Source organism: Pseudochaenichthys georgianus, chromosome 20 (genome assembly GCF_902827115.2).
Source record: "Pseudochaenichthys georgianus chromosome 20, fPseGeo1.2, whole genome shotgun sequence".
In the NCBI taxonomy this organism is placed as follows: Eukaryota; Metazoa; Chordata; class Actinopteri; order Perciformes; family Channichthyidae; genus Pseudochaenichthys; species Pseudochaenichthys georgianus.
Genome location: NC_047522.1, coordinates 22,731,723 through 22,748,650, shown reverse-complemented (window position 1 = coordinate 22,748,650; position 16,928 = coordinate 22,731,723). Strand labels below are relative to the sequence as shown.

General features: G+C 42.2%; 3 protein-coding genes across 3 annotated transcripts in view; all 3 read right to left on the bottom strand.

The window, feature by feature from the left end:
• The window catches only part of myd88 (MYD88 innate immune signal transduction adaptor), a 10,373-nt gene extending 10,032 nt beyond the window's left edge, over window positions 1-341 (bottom strand). Inside the window, exon 1 of the mRNA XM_034108832.2 lies at window positions 1-341. This exon is cut by the window's left edge and continues 84 nt beyond it. Coding sequence (XP_033964723.1) covers window positions 1-226 — 226 coding nt within the window. The 5' untranslated portion in view covers window positions 227-341.
• Window positions 342-918: 577 nt separating this feature from the next.
• cry-dash (cryptochrome DASH) lies at window positions 919-7,387 on the bottom strand. Its single transcript, XM_034108827.1, has 14 exons — window positions 7,218-7,387; window positions 6,374-6,546; window positions 5,461-5,554; window positions 5,240-5,370; window positions 4,807-4,955; window positions 4,018-4,106; window positions 3,861-3,934; window positions 3,685-3,774; window positions 3,521-3,600; window positions 3,386-3,445; window positions 3,141-3,298; window positions 2,620-2,739; window positions 2,080-2,256; window positions 919-1,405 (listed from the first exon to the last, which is right to left on the bottom strand). Exons 1-14 carry the CDS (start codon window positions 7,278-7,280, stop codon window positions 1,298-1,300), a joined length of 1,566 nt encoding a protein of 521 aa, XP_033964718.1. The 5' UTR covers window positions 7,281-7,387; the 3' UTR covers window positions 919-1,297.
• Window positions 7,388-8,330: 943 nt separating this feature from the next.
• map3k22 (mitogen-activated protein kinase kinase kinase 22) overlaps window positions 8,331-16,928 on the bottom strand; it is a 42,682-nt gene continuing 34,084 nt past the window's right edge. Inside the window, exons 13-18 of the mRNA XM_034108385.2 lie at window positions 14,834-14,998; window positions 13,823-13,971; window positions 13,605-13,736; window positions 12,373-12,502; window positions 11,238-11,415; window positions 8,331-10,720 (exon numbers count right to left, since the gene is read on the bottom strand). Of these exons, the coding sequence (XP_033964276.1) occupies window positions 10,492-10,720; window positions 11,238-11,415; window positions 12,373-12,502; window positions 13,605-13,736; window positions 13,823-13,971; window positions 14,834-14,998 (983 nt within the window). The 3' untranslated portion in view covers window positions 8,331-10,491. The remainder of the gene's footprint in view (window positions 10,721-11,237; window positions 11,416-12,372; window positions 12,503-13,604; window positions 13,737-13,822; window positions 13,972-14,833; window positions 14,999-16,928) is intronic.

Genomic DNA, 16,928 nt, shown 5'->3' with positions numbered 1-16,928 from the left:
AGCTCCGGGCCTGCCAGTTCTCCAGGACCGACTCAGCAGGACTTCTGGCCGCCTCATGGTTCTTTATCTCCAGGTAAGAGAAGCCCATGGCCTCCGCTACAGCGGTCCAGTCCGCAGCCACCGTGTTCTTCGGGTTCAGATACAGACCCAGCTTCTTCCTCACCGTTACATTCAGGGCGACCAGAGGAATGCTCCATAAGTTCACCTCCGAGTCCACGCACGCCATGTTTTGGGAAGTTTGTGGAGAGTTTTAAACACTAATAAAGGACATTGTGGCGAAAGACTAACAACCTGATAACAGAACGAGGAAGTGATGCGAGCACTGCGTCACAGCGGGGAGGAGATCCACTGTTCACACACACACTCTAAAAAGTACATTTCAATGATTTAACTGTCGGTATTCCCTTTAAGAGAGGGTTGTTGCTGAGAAAACACTTTTGAACATGGCTTTTCACCCCCTTTTATTAGTCATTATTTGTATTCAATGTTTATTTATTTTGCTTATATTTTGTAATTACTTATTTCTTACTTTAACTGATGGATTTCTTTAATTGTATTGTATTCATTCTGTTGCCTATTTTGCCTTCCCCTACATTTACTCAAGTAGCCCAACTGTACTTAGTCAATATTTAAAATACTCAGACTTTACTTGAGTATTTTCCTTCTGTGCCACCTTTATACTCTTACACAATAATTCAAAAGAACAATATTATGTACGTTTTACTCCACTAAATTTACAATAAAGATGTTGTTACTTATATTTTTACAAACACAACGTATGAAAACTTGAATTAAATGTCATATTTTCTGTAAGTCTTGTGTTATTATATGTTAAAGCACCTTTAGTTGCGTGCCGGCTAACAAACAACTTACCCCATAAAGCATTGCATTACAAATATTTTTATTAAAACTCAACAAGTTGTCAACACAACAAAATCACGACATAAAACAACTCAATTTTGAAATGTTATTGTGTAACAGACATAAAAGGGCAACTTAAAAAAAAAACAGATTTAGAAATTGCAGTAAAATCATCATCTGACTGACTGCAGGAAAACCACTGCTTTCACTATGACTGCAGTCCAACAGGAAGCGCGGCCGTAAAAGGCGCTTCGTGGTACGATATACGTGTAGATAAGGTACGTCTGTGCACTCAAACATAAGTAGGAACGTGCATTTCCTAAAACCCTCATCTGAAACCCTTTCGAGCAACATCCCAGGAGGGAACGCAGATGTTTCCAGCAACAGTCCAAGCTTGCATCACTGGAGTTTCCCTCCCGTGTTCACTGTGAGGGCATCACAGGTTTTTGCTTTTGGAGAAATAGAAATCGATGCCTCTGTCACGGTGTTGTTTGGGAGTGTGAGACGGGCCCTTCTTTCCTCTGGCTGGAGGCCCCGCGCCACTCTGCAAATCATAGGAATAAAACATGTAGAGCGATGGTTTCAAAGAAGGCAGTGATACAGCATTTCCTCAAACTCTATCAGAGTGAAAATCATGCATTGGAAACCTACCAATTAGAAACGAATTAGTAATATCTGCTAAAAAGTACTTAAAGTAAAAGTACATTTTAGAAAGTTTTATGTTAGAAATGTATAGTACACGTCCCACGCACATAGAAAGGGCCGGACGCTAACTTCCATATGTTGGACGATGTGCACATTAACTTAAGTTACGTTAACTAGCATCAATTAGCATGATAGCCTACAGTAAATGGACTATAGTTAAAAAATGGCTTGATATTTGGGAAATATTGGCGTGATTTTGAGGGGTCATTTAAGGGATATCTGATATTTTCAGTTTCTAAAATGACAGAACCAGAAAGTGGCCATATTCTTCCTCCCTGTGGTCTGATGGATGTGGAGTTGATTTTGACGTTTTAAAGGACGTTAGATATAGAAATAAATGCAGTGTAGTCAAAGTAAAAATGCAATACATCCCTCTGACAAAGAGAAACAAGTAGCAGTGTAAATGTACTTTCTCACACTGTTGTTTTCCCTCCATCAGTTATAAAAAGCTTTGCAGCTCGAGCAGCTCCTCCTCCTCTCACTATCCACTTCCCTTTTTCTCTAAAAACCCACCGGTTTCTTGTTAGCGTGTCGGCTCCATTCAGGCGCCATGACGATGGGGGCGGGGTAGGTCTCTCCGAGGCAGACGTTAGCGTGGGACAAAGAGGCGGTGCTGAGGGTCCAGGGTGTGTGCACGTCACTTCCCATGATGCCCTGCAGCTCAGGGACCCACTGCCGCACATAGTCACCCTGAATCGTGGGTAAAAAACACATCAGTGGCTGGAAACACTAAACTTTCCTCACTTAGTTATGACAATGGAAAACGAAACACATTGTTTACGCTGCTACGGACAGTCTCACACTAATGTACATTCTCAAAGATATTGAAGTGACTGTTATTTTGTATATATTGATTGTTGTGCTTCTATTTAGGTCTTAATGTGTGCATATGTATAAATGTGTCTTTTGATTGTGTATATATATAGATTTGCATACATATTTTTATATTTGTTTTTGTATTTGGGATTGTGGGAAATGGTATTTCGATCTCTCCGTCTGTCGAGCAAACTGAAAGATTGACAATAAAGTTGACTTTGATTTTCTCAAACACACATTGTTGTCGTAGTCCAGGCCCTGCTTGATCATGTTGAACTTCCTGTTCTCTCGGGGGTCGTTTCCGACGCCCGCGCTGTAAAGCCAGTTACCATAGTTACTGCAGACATCATGGTCAATCTGTGGAGGGACATTTAGAACACCTCAAGATTCAAGGCTTTTATTGTCATGTGTGCATAGCTACAGTGTAGTCATGACAATGGAAATATGAGGGCACAGGCTCCTCCAACAGTGCAACACATAAATAAAACAGATAATAGTGCAAGTCCATAAAATAAAATATAATAGAAATAGTGCAGAATAGTCTACAAGTAATTGGCGGACAAAGTTAAAAGCACACAACGAAAAGTAAACGGCAGCCATCATCAGCGGCGCCATCTTACTACCTGTAAGTATTACCATCTATGTATAACTTACTCAAACAACTCCACAACATATCAATAATACAATAAGTATCACCCTATAATTGACATCCTAAAAATACAGTTCGACTTCTCTATGCTGATTTAAAAGCCACTTACAAGCAAGTATTCAAACCACTCCGCTCCCATCCTCCAGTCCAGACACAGGTCCTTTGTGAGGAAGCTGGCAACATTCTGCCGCCCCCTGTTGGACATGAAGCCCGTCATGGCCAACTCCCTCATGTTCGCATCCACAAAGGGAACTCCTGTGCGTCCCTCTGTAAGAACACATGACATGTATTTCACCTACTGATACATACGCTTTGAATGCATCTCTTAAATAGTGAGGGGAAAATGCCACAAACCTTTCCATGCATCGAAAAGCTTCATGTCCTTTTTCCATGGAACTGATTTTTCTTGAAGTCCTGGAATACAATCATCATGAGTTCAATATCCATTCATAGAGTATAAATGTAAAAAAAAAACCTTGAGCATTTTACCTTTGATCTGAAACAGTCTGTTCCCGTACTTGACGCCGACTAACTTGAAGTAATCCCTCCACAAAAGTTCAAAAATGACCCTGAAAGACAGCAGCGAGGACACATTTGTAATCATATTGAACCCTCTGATGGAATGGAGTTTATTTATCCGAGTGTGTGCTCACCAGTATGTGCTCTGATTGGCTGTCCGCTCCTTCTCATACTGCTGGATCTGATGGTAGATGTACCTGGGTGAAATGCAACCCAACGCCAGCCTGCAGAATGCCAGCGATGCACCGTTACTGATATGTTTATAGGAATGGAACATTATTCAGAAAAAACATGATACAAAAACACTCACCATGATGAAAACTTAGTGGAATAATCCACACCTATCAGGCCGTTACGAGTCTCCTTGTAGGCTGCAACTGCATTCTGCAAAACATATATTTATCACAGCGACAGTGCATAGTAGAAAATACATTAATATGTCTGGTTGTTGCGGAAGATGGACTCACAGTGTCCCAGAAATAGTGTTTAAGTCTGGCCAAAGCTTGACTTTCTCCTCCGGTGCAGGGGAAGGCTGATCGGGGATCAGTCACCGGCTCTGGAAGAAGAAAACAAGGGAAGCATTTTAGCATCCCTGATATTCCACCCGTTAAACTCTCCCCCCGGTGCATTGAGACCAGCTGAATCGTAAAATGCTTAATCATATACATGAACATTGAGCCACTCTGCTGCTGCTGGCAGTCACCGAGGAGGTCTACGCTCAGCAGTCGGCCTTTTGAATTCTCCAAGTAGCAGCGTGTGGATTTACTTGATGGGGCTGCATAACATGAGCAATATTTATTCCATTATTGCCAGCAGACATTACCATAAACATCCATCTAATAAAAGCAGAAGAATGTGACTTGGTGATACTCGTAGACGTGGATGCAAACAGGAAACAAAGACACAAAGTTCGATTCGTGTAGAATGGAACATTATGTGCAATATAAATATCATTTCCATCATTACAAAACACTCGCTGCTATTATTATTATTAACAGTGTGCTATGATAACGTGCAATTACGTATCTGCCACTACGTTTTGTTTACACTACTAAATACTGTTAATATTTATTTAATTAAGTCACCGTCTGTGTCCTGTCGATATTTAATTTCTCTTTTTACAGCACTGTCGGTGTACAGTTTCTCTATCATGCTGCTGTGTTGTTGTATTTTTGTAACTCCGGCACAACAATTTCCTTCGGGATAAATAAAGTCTTCTCTTATGAATGAACCCATACACTTGTAGGAGCTGTTACCCGTTTGTTCCAGGTCTTCAGCCGTGGGGATGCCTCCTTCCTCCAGCCCCTGGGGGAGGGGCTTCAGCTGCTCAGGTGTTGGGATCAGAGGTCTCACTCGGCTCTGGCTCTCCACCGCCTTCCTGAACTGAGTGTACACATCAGGCAGCCTGAGGAATTATAATATTGACAACACATGTTTAAAGGACACATGTTAGGCTCATGATTATGCCTTTTATACATATGTGCATGTTACATTGTTGGGACTTTTTTTGTACACATTTCCTAATCTACATCCCTAATAAAATGGCCACAATCAACAACAGGACGGTATGCCAACGTGGATGCTTTAACCGAAGCAAGCCATATCCTCTCACCGACACATCAGGCAGCCGAACCAAGTGTGCCACGATCAGGACAGGACATGGTTCTGGAGAGAGCCATGTCCTCTCACCTGGACATGTTGTTAAATGGAAGATCGTCTCTGTGGTACAGTGTGGACCCCCAGCAGGTGTGAACTTTGACCTTCATCTGTGCACAGACATCCTTCACTCGTTTCTCCACATTCAGTTCCTCCGAACTCACCTGGAACACAACATGAGCGCATGAAGGAAACACTGTCCAAATCCCCACGAGGCAATAAAGACTACATTAAGAGAAACCAGTTAGAACTACCTCTGCATGGAAAGCCACGGTACTGACGGAGCCCAGTTGCTTTATGAGGTCCGCGACTACCTCCTCTGGTTTCCCCCGTCTCACCACCAGGTTGCTGTCACACACAAAAAAAAAACACACACACACACACACACACATCACTTCAGGGTCATTACATTGACTTACATGCATTTCCTGGAGACTTATCCTTACCCTTAACCTAACCAAGTCTTCACCCTAAAATTAATGATTCCCCTTATGGGGACCTCCATTTTGTCCCCATAAGGGAGACTGTATAGACAGATGTAGGTCCCCACAAGTATAGTAATGCTAGGACACACACACACACACACACACACACACACACACACACACACACACACACACACACACACACACACACACACACACACACACACACACACACACACACACACACACACACACACACACACACACACACACACACACACACACACACACACACACACACACACACACACACACACACACACACACACACACACACACACACACACACACACACACACACACACACACACACACACACACACACACACACAAGCCACCATGCCAGGCAAGCTGCATCCTGATTAGAAATCGACTAACTTCCCGCTGGATGACCTGAGAATTGACAGGAACAGTGTGTGCAGCACCGTGTTAACATAAACACAACCCTCTATAAGCTCAGCTGTGTCCTGATCCTGTTTCAGCTGAATCCTAGAAAGCTGAGGACACGGTCTGTACCGAGTATTAGTGTAACAACATCGTGATAATTACATTCACGAGTCTTGTAATTAGATTATAGGTTGTTACTGATATTACAAGGACACAGCTGAACTCTGGGGAGTCAGCCATTTAAATTGTCCCTTATATATGCACGTATGTTGTCAACAAACAGTTGTTTAGCTACCTGCCCTTGTGGAGCAGCGTGTGCCTGAGGTCCCTGATGCTGTCCAGTAGGAAGCGCAGGCGGAAAGGCCCAGTCTTTGGCAGGTTGTAGTTATACGTTCCCACATAATGTCTGGGGTCGAAGCAGTACAGCGGGACGATGTGATCTGCATTTCTTTGAGCCCAGTGGAAAAGCTGTAAGTAGAGAGCAAATAGTGTAGGTTAATATATCATCCTCTATTAGAAAAAGTGATAATTGCATGATTACAGCAAGCACATTTCAATTGATGTGTATACAAAAATGGCTTCTATAAGTTAATTGTGAGAGGAAACTAAACCCAAGTTTACACCTTACCTGATATTTTATTTGAAGGACACTAAAAATAAGAACAATATTTTTTCCACTTCTATATTTGGGAAGGCGGTCTTTTATTTTGAAATATGCAACCGGATGTAGTACAGTCTCCAGTACGTCTGTGGTATTTGTATTGGTAGCTAGACTTGATACTGATTTATTAAAGGTGGATACAAAAGTAAGTTCGTGGAGAATATTCAGACATGTAATAAGCAACGTTTGTTCCTAATTCAAAGCTGCTGGTCTTTTTATTTTGAAGAAGAGGCTTTTATTCTGAAGGAAGGCCGGAAGTGGTGTTGTTGTTGCTGCTGGTAAAACAAAACTAGCTTTCTGCTAACATAAAACATAGATTTCTCCATAATATGTTTAATATGTGCTTTAAAGAAAGGATTGTTGACACATATTGTGCAACAGACATGTTCACACGTTACTTTAAGTTAAATAACATTAGGTTCTTTAAAGTTAAATGACGAATTTCATAATAAAAGACTCGGTACAGATTCAGACTCACCTCGTTGTCGTGCAGACGCAAGTCGTTTCTCAGTAAACATATGATTGTACGGGAGGTAGACATAGTTGTATATTAATGTAGCTAATAGTAGTATTAGACCCAGCAGTGCTCGGTGTGAGAGCAGCTCCTCCCGGTGTGTCGGGGCTCCGGGTGACACGTATCTGTCACGTCGTTACAAAACGCCAGGTTTTATAAGCTGGTTGTTCAACAGCTGCTCAGGAATACAAGAGGATAGTAAAGAAAACACCAACACATTTCCCCCTAATGTGTTGCTCTCACAACTGAATAATGCACCCTTTTTTACTCAAATAGCCTTCATTAATAGATCTAGATTATGAGTGGGAAATACAATTAATTGATTTCTGCATTTAAAGCTTATCTAATACATATTATTCAAAGAGCCCTTTTTAGGTTACTCATGGACATTATACAAGCAAACATTAATAGAAAAAACATGAAAACAACACGCTTTAATGCAGGACTTTTGCTTGTGGGTTCTGATTCTACCATATACTTTATGTTTTAGCTGTATTTAAACTTTTCATACACACAGAGGGGAAAATAAGAAACACAAAACTAAAGGAAAGGCAATGGATTGCATTAGATTGTGTAAATGTGGCCACTGAGTGTATAATCTTAATTCAATCCATTTACAACTCTTTGTGTGATAGTTGTCCCTATGAAACTAAATTAAAGGTTTTTAAAGCACATTTCTCTCCCGTTGTCAGCTGTTGAGCTGCTGCCATGATTTAAACAAATTAGAAACAAAAAAGGATCAAGAATTAGCTTTCGTGGGAGAAATCAAAACATAAAATGTTGCCGTGGTGGGTACGGTGCAAACATAAACACAGTTAAAGAAGATAAATTGTAAGAAAAGGAATACAAAATAAAACAATTATAATGAACTAGTTAAAAAAAATTATGATAACATTAAAATATAGAGAAATATTTACATGAAATATATTAAACGTATGAAAACTAGGTACAGTATAATATGACAAAAGCATATAGATAATGTGATGCAAATATAGATATTAGCTCTGAGGTTAAATGTATGTGTGCGATATATAAGTGCCTTGTGACTTCAAAACCAAACAACAGTACACAGGGAAGTAGTCTTAGACCTTGGATTTATTAAGTTAAATGTACAAAAGATCAATGACTTGATACATTTCATGTTTCAAGGCTTCGTCATCAAGACAAAACGAACTGTCCCAATCGAAAGCCTCCAGCCGTCTCACTGCCTACTGACAGCTCTCAAAGAGACACTCCCGTCTAAATCACAGTACAACCTACTGTATAACGTAGCTATTTCATCAAATAGATTTGTATAGAATGTAAAGAAATTTCATACAAAAGTGCAGAACAATATGTATTTACAGTATAATCTTTTTTTCATATAAAAGAAGTTCAGCAAATCCTGTGTGTGCTCTCTTTTGCTCACCTTATTATAAAAAAAGCTCTCTGCTTTGGCAGTGAACATTAAGTGTTTGCAAGCAGATTCAGATAAGGCACTGACAAGGGTCGAAAAAAGATTTGATCATTCTTTAAGTGCCACCGTATCACTACACCTCCATTTTACCGATGTCAGCATTTAGCTCTGGATTTCCAACCTTTTTGGCGGTATTATTGGAGAGAGAGGTGTCGCGTCAAGTGGTCATTAAATCAAAGTAAAGGCATGGGGTGACTGGATTCAAACTGAACAAAAAACTTCAATTGAATTTCTTTTCATACTGATACAATGTGATTTGGTCCGTGCAGACTACTGTGCACCAAGCTGCCGTAACATAGAAAAGGCGTATAGGGCTCTGAGGTGAGAAATCGATCCATAATGACTAATACTGAACATGAACATAGCCCAAAGTTTCTGACACTTTTTCTTTGGCTCCTGGTTCTCCAACGGACTCAAGGCTCACTGCATGGGAAGCTGGAATGACTCCAACAGTACAGCTGGTATTGCTTATTAACAATTCTCAATGATATAAAAAAAAATGCTTCAAATAGAAAAATATCTCCGTTGATTATCCTGCACGTTGGAAATGTTTCAATGCATGATATCAAAAGTGCACAATCCATTCTAAAAACGGGGGGGTTTCCGAGTGCCGTGAAAAAAAGACATTCTTACTTACAAACTCTTATTGTAAGGCGTTGACAAAAATACATTGACATTTTTTCAGGTGACGATAGAAAACTATGTATTGTATGTCATAAAATATATTCTACCATCTCTACACACAGCTGATGAGTAACTCACAGCAGGGGTTCCCAACCTTTCCCCTCACTCATCTGTGATCATCGCCTACATGTTTCTTGTATTAAACCCTTTGTAATTGAATTCAACCCGACTGCTCATGAGATGGAAATCCCTTCTGTAACTCACCCTTGACATTTAGAGTTATTTTAGCAGAAGAAATTCTATTGAAACTCACTTCCCACTATCAGTCTTTTAGTAAAACACGTATACCAGACTTATGAAAATTGATATAAAAGTGTTTTTTGTGCGGGAATAAATCGCAATCCATAATCTTTCTACATATCCCCCTGTACGCCCGGTTGGGAACCACTGACTTCCACGACTATCAGATGTGGTCGACATTACTGTCAGGGTGAACCTGGACAATGTTCTGCGGCAGTATATGAGTAAAAATCCCCCAAAATCTTGAGGCGTCACGTTTCCTGCTCTTTCAGTCAGTAGCTTGTGAAGCCACGAAGGGCTTTCTCGTTGTTGCCCTCTTGGGGCAATGCTCGACGTCGACCTGGCCTCTTGGTGACGAATCAGGCTTCATCTACACTGAAAAAACTGAAATGCTTACTCTAAATAAAAGTATTTTGTCAACAGATTCCACATAATTGTATTAGGTTAGTTGAAAGCAATAATACAAATAATAATTTCAGCTCCGTAGTTTCAGTTTCTCCCGCTCTACAACCATTTGCACAACAGCTACCTACATCTGTAATTGATATACTATCCTATGTATATAAGTGTCTACTACTTCAATAAAGTGTCTATCTATCTATCTATCTATCTATAATTATGTTGAACTTGATATTTTGTATTTAAACTTAATACTATTGTTTTCAACTAACCTAATACAGTTATGTGAAATCTGTTGACATAATACATTTAATTAAAGTCAACGGTTCAGTTTTCTCAGTGTAGTTGCTGAGGGATGCAGCGTTCCTGGCAAGGCAGACACTGGTGATAGATTTCCGGGCAGGAAGTTGGAGGGGGAGGCCCGGAGAGGAGAGGAGGGGAGAGTAGGGGTGAGGGTCCTCAGAAACAGCCCAGAACGAACGGGTGGCTGAGCAGAACGTCCGCAGTCGGCCGCCACTTCTCCTCCACGAACACCTGCCGCAGGAAGTCCCGCGCCGCGTCCGACACCGAGTCGGGAAGGATGGGCTTCGTAGGCTGCGTGGCGATTTTAAAAATTGCCGCCATGGCCTCGTACTCGGCCCACGGAGGTTTCTGAGTCAACATCTCCACCACGGTGCAGGCAACACTCCTGAGGACGAGAGCATAAGATAGATTAATACAATTAAGGATAAAATCAAAGATACAAATAAGTAACTATAAAATAAGAAATGAATTCGAATTAGTTTTTTCAAGAATAAGACGTATTTTTTATATTTTCAAATGTATTTACTCCCAAGGTGTGGAGGTAGATTTGTCTCAATATTATTTGTGTATACAGATCAATAATCCGTGTAAATATGTAATCTTTAAATCTGAAGCACCTTCCACGAATGCAAAATTGTAAAATGTCTGGAAACATATTTCACAAATACAAATAAAATCTGCGAATAGTATAACTAAATAAAAAATATCTTTCTAACATCTACAACTTCCAATCAGGCATTAGTTAATACACACTCTGTATGTTATGGTCCAATCAGGACTCCCAAGCCAAGTCCCTACAGACTGAGCCACTTATATGTCATTTAAAGTCATATTTCACCCAAAAAAGGACTATTTGTATCCAATAAGTACATAAACAGTCCCATCCGATGTGCATTCCTCACCACACATCCGCTTTCCGGCCATACCCCTCCCCATTGATGACTTCGGGGCTCATCCAGTAGGGGGTGCCGGTGACAGACTTGATCCCTGTGCCTGACATGCAGATGGTCTGGATCCGTTTGCTGGCTCCGAAGTCTCCCAGCTTCACGTTCCCTGTCGAGTCTCTCAGGATGTTAGCACCTGGAGGAACCAAACAAAATGCGCTCAGCGTTATTCAGGGGTCTCGGGGGGGCCGTCAATAACCTTTAAGGGTTTCTCTGACGGTTCGAATAATGCAGTTACAGTGCGGTTACAGAGTGCATGTGTCAGCACTTCAGCGAAAACCCACGTAAAAGGTAAACTTTTCCGACGGCCTGACACGTCGGCGCCGGTTGAACGCTTGCAGATGCACATAATTAGCACTTTGACTCGACTTTACAAACACTTTCTCACATGAGAGGAATGTCTTTTACTAAAACCAACAGTCTGCTCCGTGTGGGTCGGACCCAACACCCTCCTGCTTCACAAATGTTCCTCCATGTCTACTCCGTTTCCTTCGGGCTCCGTTTGATCAGTGACCGATGAACGCCACTCGCCCTCTGAGAGACTCAATATAATATGTCTTGAACCTGTTTCCACCGCCTTGTGACAATGAGACTCTGCTATAAATCACCTTTACGGCTGCTGGAACATCACATCCACATCCAGCTCCATTTGATTGTGCTGACAGCTCCTTTACTGCACAGTGGAGCTCTTGTGCGCTCGATGAGCACACGCCGTATATTACATGCTTTTTAAGTGGAAAGTCCCACCCACAGACTGTATGCCGTCCTGTGAGACATGCCATCTTTCCCCCAGCAGACAGTTACGTTTCCCTCTTCTTGGCCAAACTACAGCCTTTCCATCCGGTGTTGCACATTTTTAGACTGGTCGATTTTCACCAGCATGAAGCCTAAAATATCTCCAAGGGGAGATCAAAATAGCACATACTTTCCAGAGCCGGTGAATAACCAACTGAAGGATATGTGAGACTGAATGAATGGAGCTTTTTCCTGCCTGCAACATGAGCCATGAAGTCACCTCAAGTGAGGATGTCCCCTGGTTTTTCTAATCCAATTGAACCCACCCTGACTTTCAGGAGCGAGCAGTCGGTGTTACCTTTGATGTCTCTGTGTACGATCATGTTGCTGTGCAGGTAGGACACTCCTTGGAGGATCTGCCGGGTGTATCTGCGGGTCACCTTCTCCGTCAGAGCCCCGTAGGCTTTCAGCTGGTCCTTTATCGAGCCCTGCGGAGCCACAGAGAGTGGAGTTTAGGACAGGTCGAGGCAGTTGGTTGCGAATATTCCCCCTTGTTTTTTGATTGCCTTCTTCTCCCACATTCTACATGGCAGATACTCTGTTCCAACATCAAGACAGGCTGCTAAATAAGGGCAATGCGTGCTATTACTCCGGACATTCATAACTTTAATTATTCTCGAAATATGAACTATCATTCTTCAAAATTTAAGCCAGCGTTTTCAGCTTTGCAGCATACAGCACTCACAGCGCAATTTATTCAGGAACTGCATTCTCCAGATTTATGACCTTACTGTTGGCTTCAGTGTTAACTTAAATTATTCTTACAGCTGTGGGGTACGAAAGTATAGAAGGATGTGTTTGATACTTGCAAAAACAGTTCCAGCTGGAGCGGATTCATTTTGGTTTTATAGTGCAAGCAGCCTCCGAGCCAGTTTTTAAAGTATATAAACACACGATGTGCCGAGAGAAATCTGCTCGAGTCCAAACACCTTTCCATGTCCTGCATTTCCTTTCATTTCCTGTCTCGGTTCCTCGGGAGGAAATGGCAGGACCTGATCCAGTGACACCTGTGACGCAGTTACGGACTCGACTAAAATCTGGAGCGCTCTCAGAGGAACAACCTACTCTCTGGGCGAGTCTCATCGGTCAGCCGCGCGGAGCCGCAGCCACACAAACACGTTGCTTTGTCACCTTCCCTCTTCCCGCTGCCAGAAAAACTAACATAAACATTTCCAGTTTCCAGACAATGTGTGACTAAGACGCTCAACGCCACTCGGGGGAAAAAAACTAAAAATCGCCCAGGAAATATTAAAACCAGTCTCTGGGGCGACAGCAGCTCATTACGGCGCTCGTTTAGACAGAAAGTGATCTCATAAACGCGCTGCGGTGCTGACATCAACGCACAGGACATGTTTACTGACGGCTGGGGACATTTCAAAAACTGGTTTGAAGCAGATGTGGCTGTTATGGGGTTATGTTTGTTTGTGCCTATCTCTGCTGCCACAATATGACGAACCACCGTGTCTAAATGATACCTCGCTGCCTGGCTGTTGGGGACCTATAAAAGCTGAGCAGTCTGAGAGTACGCACCCCGGGCATAAACTCCACAAAGATGGTGAGTTTCTTCTGCTCGAGGTCCCGAAGACAACCGTAGTACTGAACGATGCGGTCGTGACGCAGGTTCTTCAGCAGCTGGATCTCACACTCCAGAGCGTTCACCTCCTGCAGAGAGGACATTCAATTAGGAAAGGCACTTGGACAACAGGTGACCTTTAAAACATGCAGAGGGAGAGGACGGTGTCGTTTACCTTGCTGGTTTCCTGACAGTCGGAGTCAAAGGGCACCTGCTTGGCGGCCAGCTCGCGCCCGGTGTCGGCGTCGTAGCAGAGGTAAACCTCCCCGAACGCCCCCCTCCCCAGAAGCTTTCCCTGACGCCAGTTGACTGGAGCCCGCGGCGCTGCAGAAACCAGACACACCGCATGATGAACACCAGTAAATCATTGGCCTTGCTAAGCCCCTGGAGGCAGACACTGATACACTGGAGAATAAAACACTGAAGCATGCGTCAAAATCCACTGGAGCTCTCCCACCAGAAACCCTGTTAAATCACCCCCACCGCAGACCCTCTCAGACGGGGACATGTCACCACAACGAGAGCATCTCCACCTCCTCTCTGAGACGTTGGGCATTAACAGGCCTTTCTGCGGCGGTTTGGTCTCGTGTGGGCGAGCAGACGCAGACGCCTGGGCTTTTGTCTCGTGACAAAGACAATTTCTGGGCAGAGCGAGGACTGACTGGAGACAGATGTGATCAGAGAGCGAGAGGATAGGCGGTGAGAGGGGAATTCTGTGTTACTTAACATTATTTATACTCCCTATCCCTGCGAGGAATGTGTCTTCTTATCAGCCATATTACTGGAAGAGCTCAATCTGTCTTGACGTTACACAAATTCTTGTCATTCTTTTGTATACATCATCAATTTAAAGAGGCCTTTGGGGGTTTGATATAGTGTGAATGTAAATTGCCTGCAAACTATTATGTAAGTTGTTATGTCTCTACATGTTGTCGTGCACCCAGGACGCCTTTAACAATGGACTGAGTATACAAGTTCAAACCCCCAAGTGGATACTCCGGCAGCCCTACTCTTGACCTGCAGAGGAAAACAAGTCTAAACTGGTTTATGTCTTATTATCCGCAGGAACCAGACCGGTATAACACAGATGAACAACACAGACCCACAATGCACTTCGTGTGAGTCCGTCTCTGTGTTTTGGTGTTCACCGCTTCCTGACACTTTAAGTTTTCAGGGATCTACTTACACTTGGCCGACCCCCGCTGGCAGCTCTTCTCGGCGGTGCGTCCCAGAGAGCGCAGGTCGCCGTACTGCAGCGTGTTTTCCCCGTTGTAGCTGCGCGTCCGGCTGGAAGGAACCAGCTGGAACAGGTTCTCCTGCGGCATGAAGCTGCGAGGAAGTGTCCTACGTCCTGAAAACACACGGACACATTAATGACTTCACACACGTCAAAGTCAAAGTCAACTTTATTGTCAATCTTTCACTTTGTGTGTACAGACCACAGGGACAGACAGAGAGATTGAAATACCGTTTCCCACAATCCTGAATATAAAAACAAAAAAATATGTGCGCAAATATGTATATATAGACACAATCAAAGAAACATTTTTACATGTGCAGACTTTTACATTTAAGACCTAAATAAAAACACAACAATCAAAATATACAAAATAACAGTCACTTCAATATCGTGAGAATGTGCGTTCGTGCATCTCAATTCTGTACATCGTGCATATCCCTTCGAACATGTTGCACATTGTTGTGTTTGCTCTGTGAACGATGTGTCTCACAGCTACACTGCAGAGGTTACTGTGCATGAAGCGAGCTCTTGGCCGAGAAGGAGCAGAGTTCCTCTCGCCGCTCCGTCCCACTTCCTCTCAGACAGGAAGCAGGGCGCTGTGTTTTTATACAACTTCGGGTTCACCGCGGGGAAACGTAAATCACTGCTAGCCAAGGTTAGCCTCTGAGTAAGCAATTACAAGCAGCTGCCTGGAACAGCAAGCCAGCACTTCACGTCTCCCCACAGCGGGAGGACAGAGGCACATATTTGGAGACATTTGATCTGGATGCGATGAAAAAGGTGTGAGGGGGAGGCGCCGCAAACGATTTGTGTTTCGTCCTGCTGTGGACTTCTGTACAAGTGTACTCCGTTATGTATTTATATATACCGTTAGTTTCCCTTATGATGTGTTTGACCTATTATACCAATGTGTACACGGATTAGGGCTTTAGTAGTTTAGTTTTAGCACATGTACTTGCCTTTTAATGTTTCTCTATTATACATAAACCCTCTCCAATTCTAGATGTAATGTTAACACTTAATGTTTAATGTCTTGGCGAGTATTCTCAAGCGTCTTGGGGTGTCCCATTTCACCAGTGATGGAAAGTACATTTACTCAAGTACACATATTTGTACTTAACTTAAGTATGTCCATGAAATGCTACTTTATACATCTACTCCACTACATATCCAGATCCATTCTGTATAACCAGTTCTTTTACTTTTGGTGCTTGAAGTATATTTAGCTGATAATACTGTATATTAATCAGGAATTGTGTAGAATGAGTACTTTTACTTTCTGTATATTTTGATAATTTGATAACTATGTGCTTTTATTGAAGTAGAATTTAAATCAGGAATTTGACTTGTAATGGAGTGTTTAACTCTCCTATTGTCTTCGTCCCCCCCCCCTTACTTTGGTGTTCGCGGTCCTGTTTTAACTGCTACAGAAAAGGTGGAAGTGCCGTCACTTACTTTTGCAGACACCAAAATACATGACGTTGACCTAATACTCACATCCATTATATATGTTGAATAAATAGAGATTGTCTTTGCAATGGTACTAAATAAAAAATAAATAAAAAATGGTTTTATACGTAAATTGCAATTTATTTAAGATGCCAAGTTGAAGGAACTGCCTTGTCACGATTTTGATATTGACTGAAGCCACATTTGGTCTGACACATGGCAGCCATTTTGTTAAAATGGTAGCGTTTTCTCCAAATTGTCCCTGGTGTTACTCTTCTTCCTGGTAACACGTAACACCAGTGACATTCCTATACAAATAAGCTTTGTATAAAGTATACAAATATTTTAAGCTCTACTTGTTGTGGATTCATCAAGTTAAGAGTTAGTTATTGCTATTTAGGTTGTAGATGTTTTTAGAAGGAATATATTTCAGCAGATTTGTATCACCCAGATTCCACCTTTTCTGTAGATAACACAAAAACCATTAATCACCACCAAATGTCATTTAACACCCTTTTAAACTGTAAGTATTGTATCAGAGTACTGGTATACATGAAACACTGCAGTAAATACACAAAGAACAGACACTGAA

Coding starts and splice junctions, on each gene's coding strand:
- cry-dash (XM_034108827.1), bottom strand. CDS start 7,280: ATGTCTACCTCCCGTACAATCATATGTTTACTGAGAAACGACTTGCGT. Junction 6,547..7,217: donor TGCGTCTGCACGACAACGAG/GTGAGTCTGAAT, acceptor CTCTACTTACAG/CTTTTCCACTGGGCTCAAAG. Junction 3,446..3,520: donor CAGACTGTTTCAGATCAAAG/GTAAAATGCTCA, acceptor ATTGTATTCCAG/GACTTCAAGAAAAATCAGTT.